Genomic DNA, 16684 nt, shown 5'->3' with positions numbered 1-16684 from the left:
TTGCCTTGTACTCTCGCGCGACGCGAAGGAGGCGGAACTGGATTTTGAATCAGGTGGCGGGAAGATCGTCCGGAGTCCGAGCTCAACCCCCGTCGCCTCGTCCTCTTCGAATGGCGAAGCAGCAGAGCCGGGAGCAGGGCATCACCTTGCGGGGCAGCGCCGAGATCGTCGCCGAGTTTTTCTGTGAGTTAGCCGGGAAAGGAGAGAGGAGGGACTGGGTTGAGCGGGCTCCTCCTAGGGGAACCGCTTACTCTGGAGTAAGCCCCGCTGAATCCAAGGGGCTTTACTTCCGAGTAGGGACGCCCGCTTAGGATCGGGAGGAGGGGATGCTGCTGCGAGGGAATGATGGCGCCCGAGCTGGAGGGGAAGGAGCGGGACGCAGCATAGGCCAGCCATCCTTTCTTCTCTTTTCCTTTACTTTCCCCCACGTTGATTTATTTGCTTTACACAAACATCCTGTCGCTGAGGGTATAGCGCCCCACAGCGTGCCAGCAAAAGTTTGCATCGCAATATAAAAGAGAGAGAAAAACCTTAATGGCTATGCGTGGAGTAGCTTTCCAAGGTAAGGAGCTCCAGGCTGCAATCCTGCACTCGTTTGCCCGGGAGTAAGCGCCCTTGAAAAGAACGTGCTTCTGAGCAGGAACCTGTAGTATTGCGCTGTCAACCTCCTTGGTTGTGTAGTTCACAGAAGCTTATAGCTGTAATAAATATAAGGTACCACAAGACTTTGTTGTTTTAGATGTTGATAGTCACACACATGTCTGTAGCACCGCGCTGGTGAGTTTTCCCAGCTTTGTGGCCAAAGCACTGGATTGCACTGCCTGTCCTCCTTAGAGTCCTTATCTGCTTTCATTTTAAACTTTATATCGGAAAAAGGGTAACTCTTTAAAATAAGCATGCTTATTCCAATTTGTCCACTCTTGGGCCAGTTATGAGCATTTGTGGTTTGGCTTAAGCTTCCCTTCAAGTTAGTATCCCTCAGCCATAAGCCCTTGTAGACATTGATTTACAAACGCTTGCCATGTTACTTCATCTAATTGAAGTATTGTGAGAGAGCAGCATTACCTGTTTCGCATTTTGCATAAGTCCACCTGATATCATTTAATCAAGTATTCTATGAGCTGTGCAATTTCAGTTCTAGGTGTTAGGAAAAATTATGATACAGATAGCAAACAAAGTTGGAGGTGTACAAATAACCTTCAACACAAACTTAGGTCTAAAGATGATTGCTTTCATTAAAAAATAAACAATGTGAAGTTACGTTTTAAAGGTAACAATGTAAGATTTTTGGCAAGTGTAGCTTTAACCTACCCACTGTAGTATTAAATTAGAAGTTTCCCTGACCAAAATAAAAGCACATGTGCAATTATTAGAGTCCTTATCTGCTTTCATTTTAAACTTTTAAACTGTATGTCGAAAAAAGGGTGACTCTTTAAAATAAGCATGCTATGTGTGTTACTGGTTTGTAGCCAGAATAAAATAATAGACTGCTAATTCCAATTTTGTCGGCCAATAGCTTTGGCACCTGGCATGAACTCTGCCCCTTGAGCCATTATCTCTGCCCTGCAGAGAAGATTGCCACTTATAAAAACGGGCACATGCTATGCTTTCTGCTGGAAGCAACTGAAGGAATTTAAAAGTAAGGTGATGGTCCTTGTATTGTTAACACTTTAATATTTTTTCCCTTCTAGCATATGGTATCAACAGTATCTTATACCAGCGTGGGATCTATCCTGCTGAAACATTTACACGTGTTCAGAAATATGGACTTACTATGCTTGTAACTGCAGACTCTGAACTTAAAAATTATCTGAACAATGTGGTGGGACAGCTAAAAGGTATTTTTTATTATTTCCTGACAGTTTTCTTATTACTGCATAGAGATTAAGAAAACAACACAGTCCCTGTCCTCAGACTTACAATAATTTAAAATGACCCTAGTAGCTCAACAAATTGGCCAAAACGTAGTTTTAAAACTTTCAGCAGTTTCCCTTAAAGAAAATATTGTTGTCAAAATTGCACAAAGTAGATTAATACAAGATCTTTCTTTGGATGACAGTGCCTATGTGCTCTCAGCAAAATCTTATGCCACCTCTTGTTTCTTTTCTATTCAATCACTTAAAGGGCAGACATCAGAAAAGCAGGATTACTAACCTTTACAGAAGAAAAATGTATTGTCTGCCTGCCTAAAAACCATCAAATATAGGTTCAGTTAGACTTACGTAGGAGAGGGTTCCACAACTGGGGTCCTGCCAGTGAAAAAACCTGTGTTAGCTTTTACGGCCAAACATTCCCTCCTTGGTTGTGGAGCTCAGAACAGGCCTTCTGGTGGTTCATTTATTAAATTTATATTCCTTCCAAAGGTGACTGATTACTACAACTGAGGTCCTGGTTCATATGGGAGCAGGAGGCCCTGCAGATACCCTGCCCTCAAACCAGGACTTTATAGGTAATAGCCAGCACCTTGAATTAGACCTAGAAACAAACTAGAAGCAGTGCTGATGGAATAAGACTGGTAACATCTGAATAGTGAGCACCAGAAAGCATTCTGGCCACCAAATTTTGCACTGATTGTAGTTTCTAAATGCTCTTATAAGGGCAGCTCCTTTCAGTAATCTAACCTGGATGCAGCAATTGGCCAGATTTGTGTTCTTTAGGAAGGGACATAATTGGAGAATCAGTTGAAGCTGAGCAGACACTTCCTTTTTAAAGAAATGGAAAGGTAGATAAACTCATCTTTATTGGGCTTTTGCATCAGTGAAGTGCTGTTTCTGCAGTCTCCAGAAGATAGTACAAAGGTAAACACTCCTTTATTCTTAGAGTCCTTTTTCATGATGGGAGCAGTTAGCAGCAACCTCAATAATGGGTGTTGGTAATACATTTGTATTACCTTTGTAATTTGTATATACCTTGCATATATGTTCCAGAACTCTGAAATCACTACTGCTAGATGGGAGCAACTGGTAAAGCCTGAAGCCATATAAGGAGATGTTTGTGTGGCAAAACATACTGTGGACTCCCAAGCAATTTAGAAAAACAGGTCCACTACCAAGAATACAGAAGTTGGCCATTCCTCGTGTATAAAATTAAGTCACCTCATTTATGTCCAGTCAAACCTCAGTTGTTGAACGTAATCTGTTCCGGAAGACCTTTCGACTTCCAAAACATTTGACAACCAAGGATCAAAGGGCAAAGTCAATGGAGAAAACCGGAGCAGTTACTTCCGGGTTTTTGGCATTTGGGAGCCAAGGGTTGACTATATAGGAATACTGTTTGAAATTTTTATTTAGTTGAAGTTCTGGCATAAGTCTTGCACATCAGGCTTCCTACATCAAGTGTACCATGTGTATCCTATAAACTGCAGGTTGCCTGTATGGTTAATAGTTTGCAGAAAGACAGTAGTAGTGTTTATTTCAGGTGGTTTAAAATGTTTTAAGGGTGTGTAACACTGGGACTTCTTGGTTTTTTCCCCAGAATGGCTCTACGCAGGGACGCAGGTGGCGCTGTGGGTAAAAGCCTCAGCGCCTAGGGCTTGCCGATCGAAAGGTCGGCGGTTCAAATCCCCGCGGCGGGGTGCGCTCCCGCTGCTCGGTCCCAGCCCCTGCCAACCTAGCAGTTCGAAAGCACCCCCGGGTGCAAGTAGATAAATAGGGACCGCTTACTAGCGGGAAGGTAAACGGTGTTCCGTGTGCTGCGCTGGCTCGCCAGATGCAGCTTGTCACGCTGGCCACGTGACCCGGAAGTGTCTTTGGACAGCGCTGGCCCCCGGCCTCTTGAGTGAGATGGGCGCACAACCCTAGAGTCTGTCAAGACTGGCCCGTATGGGCAGGGGTACCTTTACCTTTACCTAACACTGGGACTTCTGGGAAGCTATTTTTTGTCTTGGTTTTTTTTCCAGAATGGCTCTACGAATGCCTAGTTCAGCGGCTAGTAGTGGTGATCTCCAGTAAAGAAACCAGTGAAGTTCTGGAAAGGTGGCAGTTTGACATTGAATGTGACAAAGCTGCAAAGGATGAAAGGTAAGTGCATTCAAACACCATTGTTTCAAACAACGCAAAATGTAGGCATTTATTCAGCTTTGTATTCAAAATGTGCTCTTCCCTCACCCCACGTCCATAAAAGCATATGGTAAATTGTGGTGACAACTTGTCTTGTAGAGATGGATGATATGGATATGCTTGTGGATATAGAGATATGTAGCTGCCTCCTTCAAAATGGGGACTTCCAAAGGGGGAGACATGGCTTGCAAATGAGTAAAGCAAGGGTTGTCATTGCAAAGTGGTCAGCTACTGCATTCTAAGGCCTAGGGTGTCAGCAGCAAATGCACACAAGTAAAATGCTATAGATGTAGGCCAGGAGTAGGGAAAAAGATTTGACGAGCAGACCAGCTCCTGACCTCCGCCACCCTACCCCACCCTCGTGGACCATTCTGACAGATGGGTATGTCCTGTCAATTGCATGACATCAAGTGACCCAAAGTAAGCTTTTCCTTTTCATCACTGCTCTGAATTCACCAAGCCACAATTTATAGTCAGGTATTGGCTGCGCTTGGAGTAAAGAGTCCAAAATTCTATAGCCTAGCACATACCTGCCTGAAGTGGGCTTGCCAGAAGTGTAACTGTAAGGCTGCTAATTGTTCCTGTCCCACCTCTGGTGTTGCATAGGACATCAGATGTGGAGTAGGTTTAGGGTCTGCCAGGCCTAACTTGGCCTGTGAGCCAATGCTTCTGCCTCCCTGGCACAGGCAATGGAAACCTGCAAAGCAACCACACCAAACATGGCATATAATTTGGACCAGGTGGATAGTTACTATGTAAAATACTAATAGCTTTGTTAATTTATGATGTCAGACTTGTTTAATGACAGCTTTTGATTGCTATTTTAGTGCACCGAGAGAGAAATCTCAGAAAGCTATACAGGATGAAATAAAATCTGTTATCAGACAGATAACAGCCACAGTAACTTTCCTTCCTTTACTAGAAACAACATGTAAGTATCTTGTCACTTGATGCTCTTGACAGAATGCAGCAAATCTATTTGGGGGCTTATTCATAGTATGGGCTACAGAGCAAGGAAATGAGTACTGCAACTTGATACATTTTCACATACAACCTAATTTCTGTAAAGAAGTGCATTGCCAAACATTTAAGGGATGTAAACAATTTATCTGGCATAAGGTGAACAATGAGTTAATTTTCAGATGCCATATTATTTTATAAAATCTGAGTGGGCTGAACAGCTGCAAAATAGTGTCTTCAAACTGGATGGTGCTGTATCCTTTCCCTGCCCATGCTCTCCCCAGCCTTTTCTCAGTGGTGCTCTGAGATCAGGTGTAACACCTGTTGGAAAGAAAATAGGGTGGGATAGCAGGAACAGTTATAGGGTGGAAGGGAAGAGGTTTATCACCCTCATCCCGCCCGCTTACTCTTCACAGCAATTCAAACAAGCAGACTGCTGCTGTTTGCAGAAAATGCTGTCAAAAGTTCAATGAAAGTGATTCACATTAATAATAATAATAATTTTATTATTTATACCCCACCCATCTGGTTGAGTTTCCCCAGCCACTCTGGGCGGCTTCCAATCAAGTGTTAAAAACAATACAGCATTAAATATTAAAAACTTCCCTAAACAGGGCTGCCTTCAGATGTCTTTTAAAAAGAAGATAGCTGCTTATTTCCTTCACATCTGAAGGGAGGGCGTTCCACAGGGCGGGCACCACTACCGAGAAGGCCCTCTGTCTGGTTCCTTGTAACCTCACTTTAAGTTGACATAACATACCGTAGATGGGGTCTTTCATAGGAAGGAAGGCTGTAAGTGTAGTGGGCTGCATCAGTAAAATTGTTTGGAGGCATTAAAACTAGTAGCATGACAATGACCCTAAATCTGGTTAACACTCGTTCAGTAAACTGCAGTTCTAATAATCCAATTTCAACATATTGTAGTTAGCCATCAAGTGATGGATATGAATGAATGATCCAGTCCTAATTTGGTTCAATTAATGTATTATTGCAGCATTAATACAAAAAAAAGTATGAATGTGCTTGAATTTTAAATACAAGCATACAATTTTATTCTACCCTTAAAAATGAATTTAGAATATAGGCATGCAATATAAATCTAGTAACACTGGGTTTTTCCTTGCAGGTGCATTTGACCTGCTGATTTTCACAGACAAAGACTTAGCTGTTCCAGAAAAATGGGAAGAGTCTGGTCCACAGTTCATTGCTAACTCTGAAGAAGTTCGTCTTCGTTCCTTCACAACTACAATACACAAAGTCAACAGTATGGTGGCCTACAAAAAGGACAGCTTCCCCTGACTCTGCAAATAAGACTGTACATAAGCTTCCTCTTAACTTCTTAGCAAATAGTAATTACATTCTGCATAGATCATTTGTGTTCCAGTAAAACTAACAGGGAAAACATACTTTGTACATAGCTTAAATATACTGTGGATATATTTCTAAGAATGAATGCTGAAATTCTGTTCTTTGATATGCGACTGAATTTTCCTTTTCTGGTTATTACAGGAGTGGACTGAATGTTTTTAATTGTATTTTGTAGGGTAAAAAAATAAAGTAAAACTTTAACTGGTCTTTGTATCATAAGTGTCCTGTATAACTGCCTATATTTACTTAAATGTGAGTCTACTGCCAATAAACTACTTAATTTTGTCTTTGTTGTGGTTGTGGCTAAAGTTAGCAAAATATTACAAGACCTTAGGGACTGGAAACATCAGCTTGATCTGGCTCACAGCCCTGCACATAGCTGTTAGGCTTAAGACACCTAGGATTGGCAACAATGAAAGTTTTTCCTACTGATTTTAATTGCTGTGGAGCATTTTCACTAGAATATTGGCATCCATATATACACAGCCATACCTTGGTTCTTGAACTGAATCTGTTCGACTTTCGAAAACGGAAGGCGTGGCTTCCGATTGGCTGCAAGAGCTTCCTGCACTCAATCGGAAGCAGCATCAGACATTCGCATTCCAAAGAATGTTTGCAAACCGGAACACTCACTTCCACGTTTGCAGCATTCGGAAACCAAAACATTCGTCTCTCAAGGGATTTGACAACCCAGGTACGACTGTACTGCCATCCTGACAAATTGTCTCTAGCTTAATGTTTCCCTCTGCAGCTCTACTAATGGCTAATGAAAAAAAGTCTTTTTTCCAAGTTTATGGCAGGAGGGTGGAGAAGGGGAGATAGTTGACATGGTGAGAAGTGTATGAACTGGGGTGGGCATGGCTCACCTTTTGCTGTAACCCTTAATACCCTGAAGAAAATGTGCCCATCAATGGGAAGAGGGGGAATTCTCTCAGAAGCCAGCTCCAAATACTTCCAACAGGAACACCTGCTCATCTTTTCAGTCAATAGCTTTTAAGCTTCAAAAGCTAATAGTTCTTGCATTTGTCCGGTATATAAGCAAGCCCCACAAAGCAAAAATTTAATAAATCTTTTTATTCGAGACTTTACATACAAAAGAAGTTCGAGAACTACGTTCAAAGTGGCTATTTTAGACATGGGCTGACCAAAGGGTTTGACAGGAGAATTTAAGGCATCAACTACTTGCCAGCCAATTCCAGCAATCTGGGAAGAGGATCCTGACATGTTCAGGATATTCCTGCAAAAGATGATCACCAGGTTTAGATCATATTAGGTTTCCTACTCCCAAGTGTGCATCTTAAAAATGCCAAGTTTTCCCACTTTTGTATTCAAAATGCATAATGAAACTCCATGCAAAAAGCATTGCTGGGTTTCAAAACATCCCCGCTGTCTTTGTAAGCAATATATTAATTTCAGAGGGCTGTGTAAGCGGAATTTTAGGAGTTCTTCCATTCTTTTTCCATTCTATTCTATGTGCAGGATAACATTTAAATCACATCTTGGATCTCAACTCAACTATGGAAGTGTAGTTTCACCATCACACAGTGAGACAGAGAATGGAACAGTCTCAGGAGTCTCTGAAGAGCCAATGTACATCATGGAGTACAAATAAATATCTTCCAGAACATCCTTAATAACGTTCATAACCTGTTAGAAAAAGTAAAAAGAAATCACTATAATTATGTTTAGTGCCTACTGAAGAAAGCTGTTGGAAAAATATTGAGAGCAAATGTTATTTTTATGACTGAGCTGGAAAAAAAGTATACAAGGAAGTTGCTGTTGAGAGTTAAACTCATTACTGTCTAGCACACAAACATGCAGTGTAACTGGAGATGGAATCCTGAACAGTTTAAAAAACCCACCTCAAAACACTGAGAACTTAAGATGCTGCTTCGAATTAAGGTAAAGGTAAAGGTACCCCTGCACGTATGGGCCAGTCTTGACAGACTCTAGGGTTGTGCGCCCATCTCACTCAAGAGGCCAGGGGCCAGCGCTGTCCGGAGACACTTCCGGGTCACGTGGCCAGTGTGACATCGCTGCTCTGGCGAGCCAGAGCAGCACACAGAAACGCCGTTTACCTTCCCGCTAGAAAGCGGTCCCTATTTATCTACTTGCACCCGGGGGTGCTTTCGAACTGCTAGGTTGGCAGGCGCTGGGACCAAGCAACGGGAGCGCACCCCGCCGCGGGGATTCGAACTGCTGACCGAATTAACTGCTCTTTAATTGAATTGGGGTTATGAATTGCCAGTTAGTTATGCTTTCATAGTATGTAAGAACCTAAACTACTATTACTACTGACGGGAATTTTCTCCACCTTTCTCTGAAGCATATGACATAATATACACAAACCATGTGGATTTTTATAAAGTATGATCCACTGCAGAGTAAACTTTTAGCCCTGCTCTGTTTTTTGAATACAACTTACTGGAATCTACCAGAAGCTGCCAAACATGAGGACAACTGAATATGAAGTCACACAAACTTGTCTCATTCTGGCCCTGACCACCAGCTCATCCATCTCTGTACCATCTACTCTACAGGAGGTCCAAGAAAAAGTATTTTCCATCTCTGCTACCCAATCTTGCAAATTTAAGATGCTGAGGAGTCAAACTTCAGGTCACTCCCATCTTCTGGTTTTATACCCAGAGATTGAAACTTGGTGGTTTTGGCTTCCTTATCTTCCTATAATTTCACAATCCAACAGCAGAATGAATAATTTGAGATGCGGTCCACTTTTCTGAAGACCATTTTTAACATATAACTAAGCAGTAATTGAAATCCATAAAAGCTGGTGTTGAGAGCACCCACCTGAGCCTAGTTCAAATGACGAATGAGTTTGTTGATTCCACTACCTCGAAATCCAGTATCGCCAATCTCTTTGTGGAACCCCGCTTTATTGCGGGCGGCGTGGCGAGCTACTGACAGGTGGAATGGCCACAAGAACTTGTTGACTTCATGAAAATGTTTCCCAGCTGAGTAAATTTCATGAATAAGATCTTCCAAACAAATAATACCAGAGTTTCCTAAGAGGGAGAAATGATTTTAGAAACACAGTAGCATCCAATTTCTTTGGTCGTTTCACTACCCTTTTCCTAAATCACAATAAAGCACATGCTGCCCCAAAGCTTAGTGTCCTCCCCTACATTAAATCTCTTACCCAAATGCTCCTCTATCAGAATGTTGTCTGTCAAAGCAAGCTTTTTCTTATTGACCTTTGCATGGCCTCGTTTCAGGATCAGCTCTCGAATTGATTTCAGGTTCGGATAACTGTGTAAACAAAATTAGTGGTGATGCTGCTGGATAATTTTTCAAAAACTGCAAGATCCTTCCAAAATGGCAACTTATTTGGTAAGTAACTGCTATTTAGCTCCCAGAGAATGGCCACAACACAGCACAGTATGTATAAGCGGCGGGGTGCGCTCCTGTTCTTCGGTCCCAGCGCCTGCCAACCTAGCAGTTCGAAAGCACTCTTGGGGGCAAGTAGATAAATAGGGACCGCTTACTAGCGGGAAGGTAAACGGCGTTTCCGTGTGCGGCTCTGGCTCGCCAGAGCAGCAATGTCACGCTGGCCACGTGACCCGGAAGTGTCTCCGGACAGCGCTGGCCCCCGGCCTCTTGAATGAGATGGGCGCACAACCCTAGAGTCTGTCAAGACTGGCCCGTACGGGCAGGGGTACCTTTACCTTTATGTATAAGTTTCCTACTTAACTTGTTTTTTTAATACTCCACCATCCTTAGAACATACCTCTTCTCAATGGGACACAAGGTATAGAACTAGTCAAGATTTGTGCAAGCTACTGCTCCAAGACAGAATGCATTGTGGCATGTATTTTTATAATCAAAGTTTTGTTACTGTATTAACAGCCTATTTTATAGTTCAGTTACGAAGCGGATTATTGCAGCAGATTCATGCCTAAATTGTTTTCAGAAGACAAATGCACAAAATCTTCTTTGAAGCAGACTGCAAACGCCGCCTGATCTGAGCCCAACCTGTGTCACATGATTAACCCCCTGCACAAATGTATATTATGCTGTTAACCCACCTTCATGCAAAACGTCTATTGATGTCAACAGATAAAAAGGACCCACACTAAATATATTAAATGTATATATAGCTATATTTCAAGTCAGGCTAATAGGTCCTGGATGACTGTACCATTTCCAAAGGCAGCAGTAACACACACACACACAAACACACACACACACACACACACACACACACACACACAGATCCCATCCCCATCTTCAAAAAGATCACAGAAAAATAGATTGAGAGCAGTTTTGTACTTGCCAGTTCATCTTTCCTGACATGCCAGTATTAGCATGCAAAAAAGAAATCTACTTCACTTTTTCAAAGTTATGATGCCTTTCATATTCATTTCATTGCCTTTAACCATCCCTCCCACACACAAAAATAAAAGTTGTACTAACCCCCATGCCACATAAGGCTCCACAGTTCGCAGCATTTTCAGAGATGTTGGCGACAATTTAACAAACGTGCCACTGTAGATCTTTCTCAACCGTAGCCTTTGTATGACATGCCGCACGCGTAGGCTCACACCTTTAATTCTAAAGCAAAGTAGAAGAAATCAGCCAAATTCTCCCCTTGGACAGAAAGCTCCATAGTAAGCAGAAACAAATATAGATATGCATCAACAATCACCTTTTTACATTTTCTTGAAAGTTGTGTCCTAAAGCTACAGCCCGATGTTTCATTTCTCCCTTCAGCAGGAAGCAACAAACTATGAGCCCTGGGCTTAGCGGAGGCATAGGGAACCTCCAGCCCACAGGTCACATTTGGCCCACAAGGCTGTTTTTCTCTAGCCAGAGCTACTCCTTTGCCATCAGTTGTGGAGTGGGTAAAATCATAACTGTAAAGGGACCATAAGTGGCCTGTTTCTCTGCAAACCGGATTTGACAGTAAGTGCAGGCCCCAATTAACAAAGCAAGAAGTGCTTTGTTCTCCAAAGGTCCTTTGAAATCAAGCCATTCTGTAAAGGAAAAAGCTTCACCTAGTGTCATAATGACATCCGATGGGTGCCCCGCCTACATTTTGAAGTGCACTATGGGTGTGGGAGGGGGGACATCAGGAACCCGTCACATCGTTGGATCAAATCCCCTACCCTTGGGCTTAGCACAATGTCCAAACCAATGCTCATGGTTTGCTTCACGCAAACAAACCCAAAGCAGGAAGCCAAGGTTTGCTCTTACTGCTTTTATTCAGTGTTCAGTTCAAGAAGGTTTTTTGTTCTGTCATAATTCATCAATACCACAAATTCACTGTTTGGCAAACGTGTCCATGGATGGTAACTATTTTTTTTTTTAAAAAAATAAATCCACATAATCTGCACAAATTGGAAAAGTAGAATGAGCAAAGCAGTGAAAACCAGCAGATTGCTGTAAAACTAAGTTACAGATGACAAACAGATGCTTACTCTGCAATCCGTACTGCGAAAGCCAGTTTGTGTCCCTCAGGCATTAGCAGCAGCCGGGGCTTATGTTCCATGCGCCTCAGACGGACATCATCTCTGTGTTTCCGATGAGAATCCCGCAAAAATGTCTCAAGACGTTTGAATCTGATTTGTTTTCCTTTCTGATGCTACAATAAGGAAATTAATTTTTAGAAGACATGCCTTTATTTTAAGTCACTATCTGCATGCTACTCAATTTAGTACATAATGGTCAACATGCTCAGCATGTTTTTCCAGTACAAAATGTTCAGTACAATGACATGCCAGCTTTTGTACTGCTGGGGTTATGCCCTAAAATGCAGGGAAACTGTTATAAATGAAATAAAGTAATAACAGGATATGAACTTCCAATACATCTATCCATAATGTGTTTTATTAGCAGTAGCAAAACACATAATATACCTGGCTAACACGTGGCCTACTGTTATAACTGGAAAAAACACTTACTCCCTTCCTGGATGACAGCATAAGAATATGGGAGCAAGCACACCTGAGTGACTGATAATGTAAAGGTCAAATAATTTATTGAAAAACTGAGCATTTTAAATACGTATCAATACAATAAGTTACAGGGCAATGTTTAACCACAAAGTTTGTTGGGAACAGTACAGAAACAGATTATCTTAATTTAACCTAACCTTATTTCTGCTCTCTGAACTGAAATACTTATGTGGTTACTTCTTTTTCCTTTTAGAAAAAGGGCTGGATTTCAGTTTAAGGAGCTTAAACTACAATTGGGGCAGGCGGGTTACCATGGAAAAGTAGATGGGATGTGATAGAATTTGGAACTTTATATCAAAGAGAGCATCCTTGTTTGATTCAGTCACCAAATGGTTCAAGCAAGTCTTGGTTACAGTCATACAGAGGAACTTCAAGAAAAAGGTTTGATAAAGGATGGACAGAAAAAGCCATTCTAAGAATACGTTGTGAGGGAGTACCTATTTTTACAATACTGGAGAGGTGAAAAGGGTGATAATGTTTCCTACAAATCCAAGCAAGACTACATCCTTCTAAAGCAAAAAGATATACACCCTTGATTTCTACCACTTCTCTTTTCCCAAGGATTTTAACTGAAACCTGATTTTACATTACATGCATCATTTCTCTAACATTTATTACAGCTGGCCTGATCAAGGGAATTCCTGCCTGAGCTGATCAGGTGAGCGTACAATGTCCTGACCTACAATATGCCTCCCCTACCTTTCTTTTGTCCAACAGCGCCTGCTTTGCTTGGGTGGCTTTGATTGCTTGATATGCCTTTCTTTTTTTCAGTAGATTTTCTGGCACCCGGGGAATCTTCTTTGGTGGTCTAAAACACAAGAGTTTGAACGGGTCAGACAGAACACAAAAACAGATCTAATGGAAAGCGATTTTCACACATTCATATACACAATGCATTGCACAAATGGGTCCTATGCAAGGACTTAATTCGTTCTAGTAAACATACACACAGAATCCTAGAAGCAGTCGTTTTCCATATCGTACGATCTCCCTCCACCGATCCAGTACAAAACACTGTGACCCGTATCTATTGTTCTTGCAGGCCTCTGACTATGCCTCCATCCAACAAACAAAGCAGAAGCCCAAGCCCTCCCCGAGGATGGACACGGATTCTCCCCCGGTCTACTTCTTCCCCCTCGAAAACTCACTCAGGCTCCGCCATGTTTCCTCGCCACCTGTGTCCCGTTTCGATCCACTACGCATGCGTACCCCTTCCGGAAGGAAGCGTTTCGCATCTCACGCACAGGCGCGTCGAGGCGCTGCCCTTAAATGGCATGGTTTAATCCGCTCTAGCGTCTATCTCTATGGTTCTCGTCCTCAAGAGATATACGGTAACCCTACCGTTATAGAGCTAAGAAAATTCAGTAACCCATCTCATTGTGCGAACTTCCGGGTTCATTTTTAAAAATAGGTTCCATCCTGGGGAGAGCAGTGAGAGCTGCCCATAAAAGGAAATACGCGGAGAATTCCAGGGTTTTAGGGTAGCTGTCATAAAGCAGCAGCGCTCAGAAGAAGAAAAAAACCAGTGGAAAATGCAGCTCCCTCCCCTTCGTGTCACATTTCGTGTTGAAAAAACGATCTTCAGTTTTAAACCCCTTTTTAAATGTTCATGCTGATGCCTTGTGAGAGTGGGGCGAGGGGCGGTGAATGACACATGGGTTACAACAGCCTTGTAATGTAGTCTAGTATGGATATGTTCCGTTTATGCATGTTAAAAAATACCCCCCCCACCCGAAAAAAGCTCCCCACTACTGTTTACACGAAAGAAGAGCTGAATTATAAGAATAAAGAAAATTCCTGAGTTTTGCTGCTGTCTTTGCGGCAGCGGAGAAGGGGGCTTGTAAAACGAGAGCCTTTTCCACGGATGTCCATTCTCAACTCTCCCAGTTGCGGGCAACTGGGGTTATTAAAATGGGGAGCTGTCCTCCTCATGGTCATACACCAGGCAACATCCCAGGGAGGGAGAGAGGTGAGTCGGAGAGAAGAGTTCAATGCTGTGGCGCCCAAATTGTGATTTGAAAATTGTGGAGTGGCTCCTGCCAGGGCAGCATTCTAGGAAATCAAGTTATTGGACTTGGAAGTGGAATATCTCATTTCATTGGAGAAAACAGGAGTGGTGATTATTCTCACACTTGAGGCCCAATTTATTTTTATTGACATAGCTGTCAACTTTCAGATTTGAAAATAAGGCATCAGCAGCCTCGAAAATAAGGGATCAGGAGCCTCACCTGTCCTGGGGACAGTCTCCTGGATAGCAGTGGGAAACGGTGCTGGAATAAGGGAATTTCCCACACAAAAAAGGGAAGGTTGATAGCTATGTTTATTGATTGACGGTCGTTTTGTGTGTGTGTGTGTGTGATGGGATCTTGAGAGGGATGCGGGTGGCGCTGTGGGTTAAACCACAGAGCCTAGGACTAGCCGATCAGAAGGTCGGCGGTTCGAATCCCCGCAACGGGGTGAGCTCCCGATTCTTGGTCCCTGCTCCTGCCAACCTAGCAGTTTGAAACCATGTCAAAGTGCAAGTAGATAAATAGGTACTGCTCCAGCGGGAAGGTAAACAACATTTCTGTGCGCTGCTCTGCTTTGCCAAAAGCCACTTAGTCATGCTGGCCACATGATCTGGAAGCTGTACGCTGGCTCCCTCGGCCAATAAAGCGAGATGAGCGCCGCAACCCCAGAGTCGGCCACGACTGGACCTAATGGTCGGGGGTCCCTTTACATTTAATGGGATCTTAAGGGTGAAGGGTGGGAAATTAATAACTATTATAATGAAAAATGTTTGCCAATTATATAGAACGATCCCAAGTGTTCAGATAGCACTTTTTTAAAAAAGCACTTTACATACACAGTTTTTCAGGTATCAAGATTAATAGAGGGAGGATCTTGGTAGACCCTCTTAAGTGTCGGAAATCGTGGCCAAGGAGACTGTTTTTTCTGTGGAATCCCCTAAACCCCATTTCCAACTGGGACAGGTGGAGCAATGCATCATTCTCATAGGGATACTAATCCAAATATAGTGTACATATTTAAGATCTAGTATGTGTTTTCTGTAGATTGATGGACTGCTGGATGGCTGGCCATGGTGAAGGCTAGGACAACAAGCCAACTACATGCAGTGGACCAGACTGGTGCTCTCACATATTCATACTGGCTAAAAGATATTTTTATCCTATTATGTTAGACCACATTATGTAATCTCATAATAACTCTTCTTATATCACAGCCAAATAAACAAATGTGATAATGATTCATTGCTGATGCAGCTTTATGGGCAGAAAAGCTGTGATGCTAAGATATATCACCTGTCTGACAATAAATGCTGGAAATGTAAGGAGGCTGAAGGGACATTCTTTCACCTCTGGTGGACCTGCCCAAAAGTGAAGGCCTTCTGGGAAATGATCTACAATGAGCTAAAAAAGGTATTTAGGTATACCTTCCCTAAGAAACCAGAGGCCTTCCTCCTGGGCATGGTAGACCAGAAAGTGTTAAAGAAGGATAGAATTTTGTTTATGTATGCTACTACAGCAGCAAGAATTCTCATCGCAAAGCACTGGAAGACACCAGATTTACCCACGCTGGAAGAATGGCAGACGCAGTTGATGGACTATATGGAATTGGCTGAAATGACTGGCAGAATCCGAGATTTGGGAGAGGAAATAATGGAGGAGGACTGGAAAAAAATTAAGGACTATTTGCAAAAACATTATAAGTTGTATGAATGTTAAGAATGTGCACAACTAGGAAACTTTTGCTTCAGCAACTTGAATAGTTGAATTGGAAATTAAGTCACAAGAAAAATGAGGTGGACAACATGAAATAATCATACTATGTTTATTTTTAAAGTATAAACAATGGAGATACAGTATTTTGAATTTAGAAACATAGTATTTGAAAGATACAGTAAGACATGAAATAAGGTAACAAATTGCTGATGTTTTGATTGCAAAGAACGCAGGACTTGGAAGATGTGGGGAAGTCCGGTTGGAACGGTTAAAGTATCTTTGAAAGTTGGTTTCTATGTATTTTCTTTTCTTCTTTTTCTTATATTCATTCTATACCTTTTATTCTGTAAATTTCTGACTATTTGAAAGAAAACTTAATAAAATATTTTTTTTTAAAAAAAACAACAACAGAAAAGCTGTGATGCAGTGCAGCATCATTCCAAATAGGCAACTGAACTTTAAAACCACAAGATCCTTGATGCAATGCAAGAGCAATCAGAATCCTGTACACGACAATATTATGGAGAGCTTGAACTGTGTCAAACTTTTTTTTAAAAAAACAAGGAATTATGAACATGAACATATAACTGGGCGAACTTTGTCA

The 16684-nt window shown here is 42.1% G+C and overlaps 2 protein-coding genes across 3 annotated transcripts; one reads left to right on the top strand and one right to left on the bottom strand.

The window, feature by feature from the left end:
• Window positions 1–6671, top strand: MAD2L1 (mitotic arrest deficient 2 like 1). The gene is made up of 5 exons (XM_028743287.2): window positions 1–183; window positions 1692–1838; window positions 3899–4019; window positions 4886–4989; window positions 6145–6671. The coding sequence occupies exons 1-5, from the start codon at window positions 111–113 to the stop codon at window positions 6315–6317; spliced, it is 618 nt and encodes a 205-aa protein (XP_028599120.1). The 5' UTR covers window positions 1–110; the 3' UTR covers window positions 6318–6671.
• A 774-nt stretch (window positions 6672–7445) lies between these two features.
• Window positions 7446–13626, bottom strand: RPL7L1 (ribosomal protein L7 like 1). 2 transcript variants are annotated; one of them, XM_028743286.2, is made up of 7 exons: window positions 13507–13626; window positions 13058–13166; window positions 11822–11985; window positions 10818–10955; window positions 9544–9653; window positions 9195–9409; window positions 7446–8033 (listed from the first exon to the last, which is right to left on the bottom strand). In XM_028743286.2, the coding sequence occupies exons 1-6, from the start codon at window positions 13518–13520 to the stop codon at window positions 9201–9203; spliced, it is 744 nt and encodes a 247-aa protein (XP_028599119.2). In that variant the 5' UTR covers window positions 13521–13626; the 3' UTR covers window positions 7446–8033; window positions 9195–9200. The 2 variants fall into 2 exon arrangements, with proteins under 2 accessions (XP_028599119.2, XP_077790122.1); XM_077933996.1 differs by lacking the exon at window positions 13507–13626 and adding an exon at window positions 13305–13437.
• Window positions 13627–16684: the final 3058 nt, after the last annotated feature.

Source organism: Podarcis muralis, chromosome 9 (genome assembly GCF_964188315.1).
Source record: "Podarcis muralis chromosome 9, rPodMur119.hap1.1, whole genome shotgun sequence".
Classification (NCBI taxonomy): domain Eukaryota; kingdom Metazoa; phylum Chordata; class Lepidosauria; order Squamata; family Lacertidae; genus Podarcis; species Podarcis muralis.
This window is presented reverse-complemented; position numbering and strand designations above follow the sequence as displayed.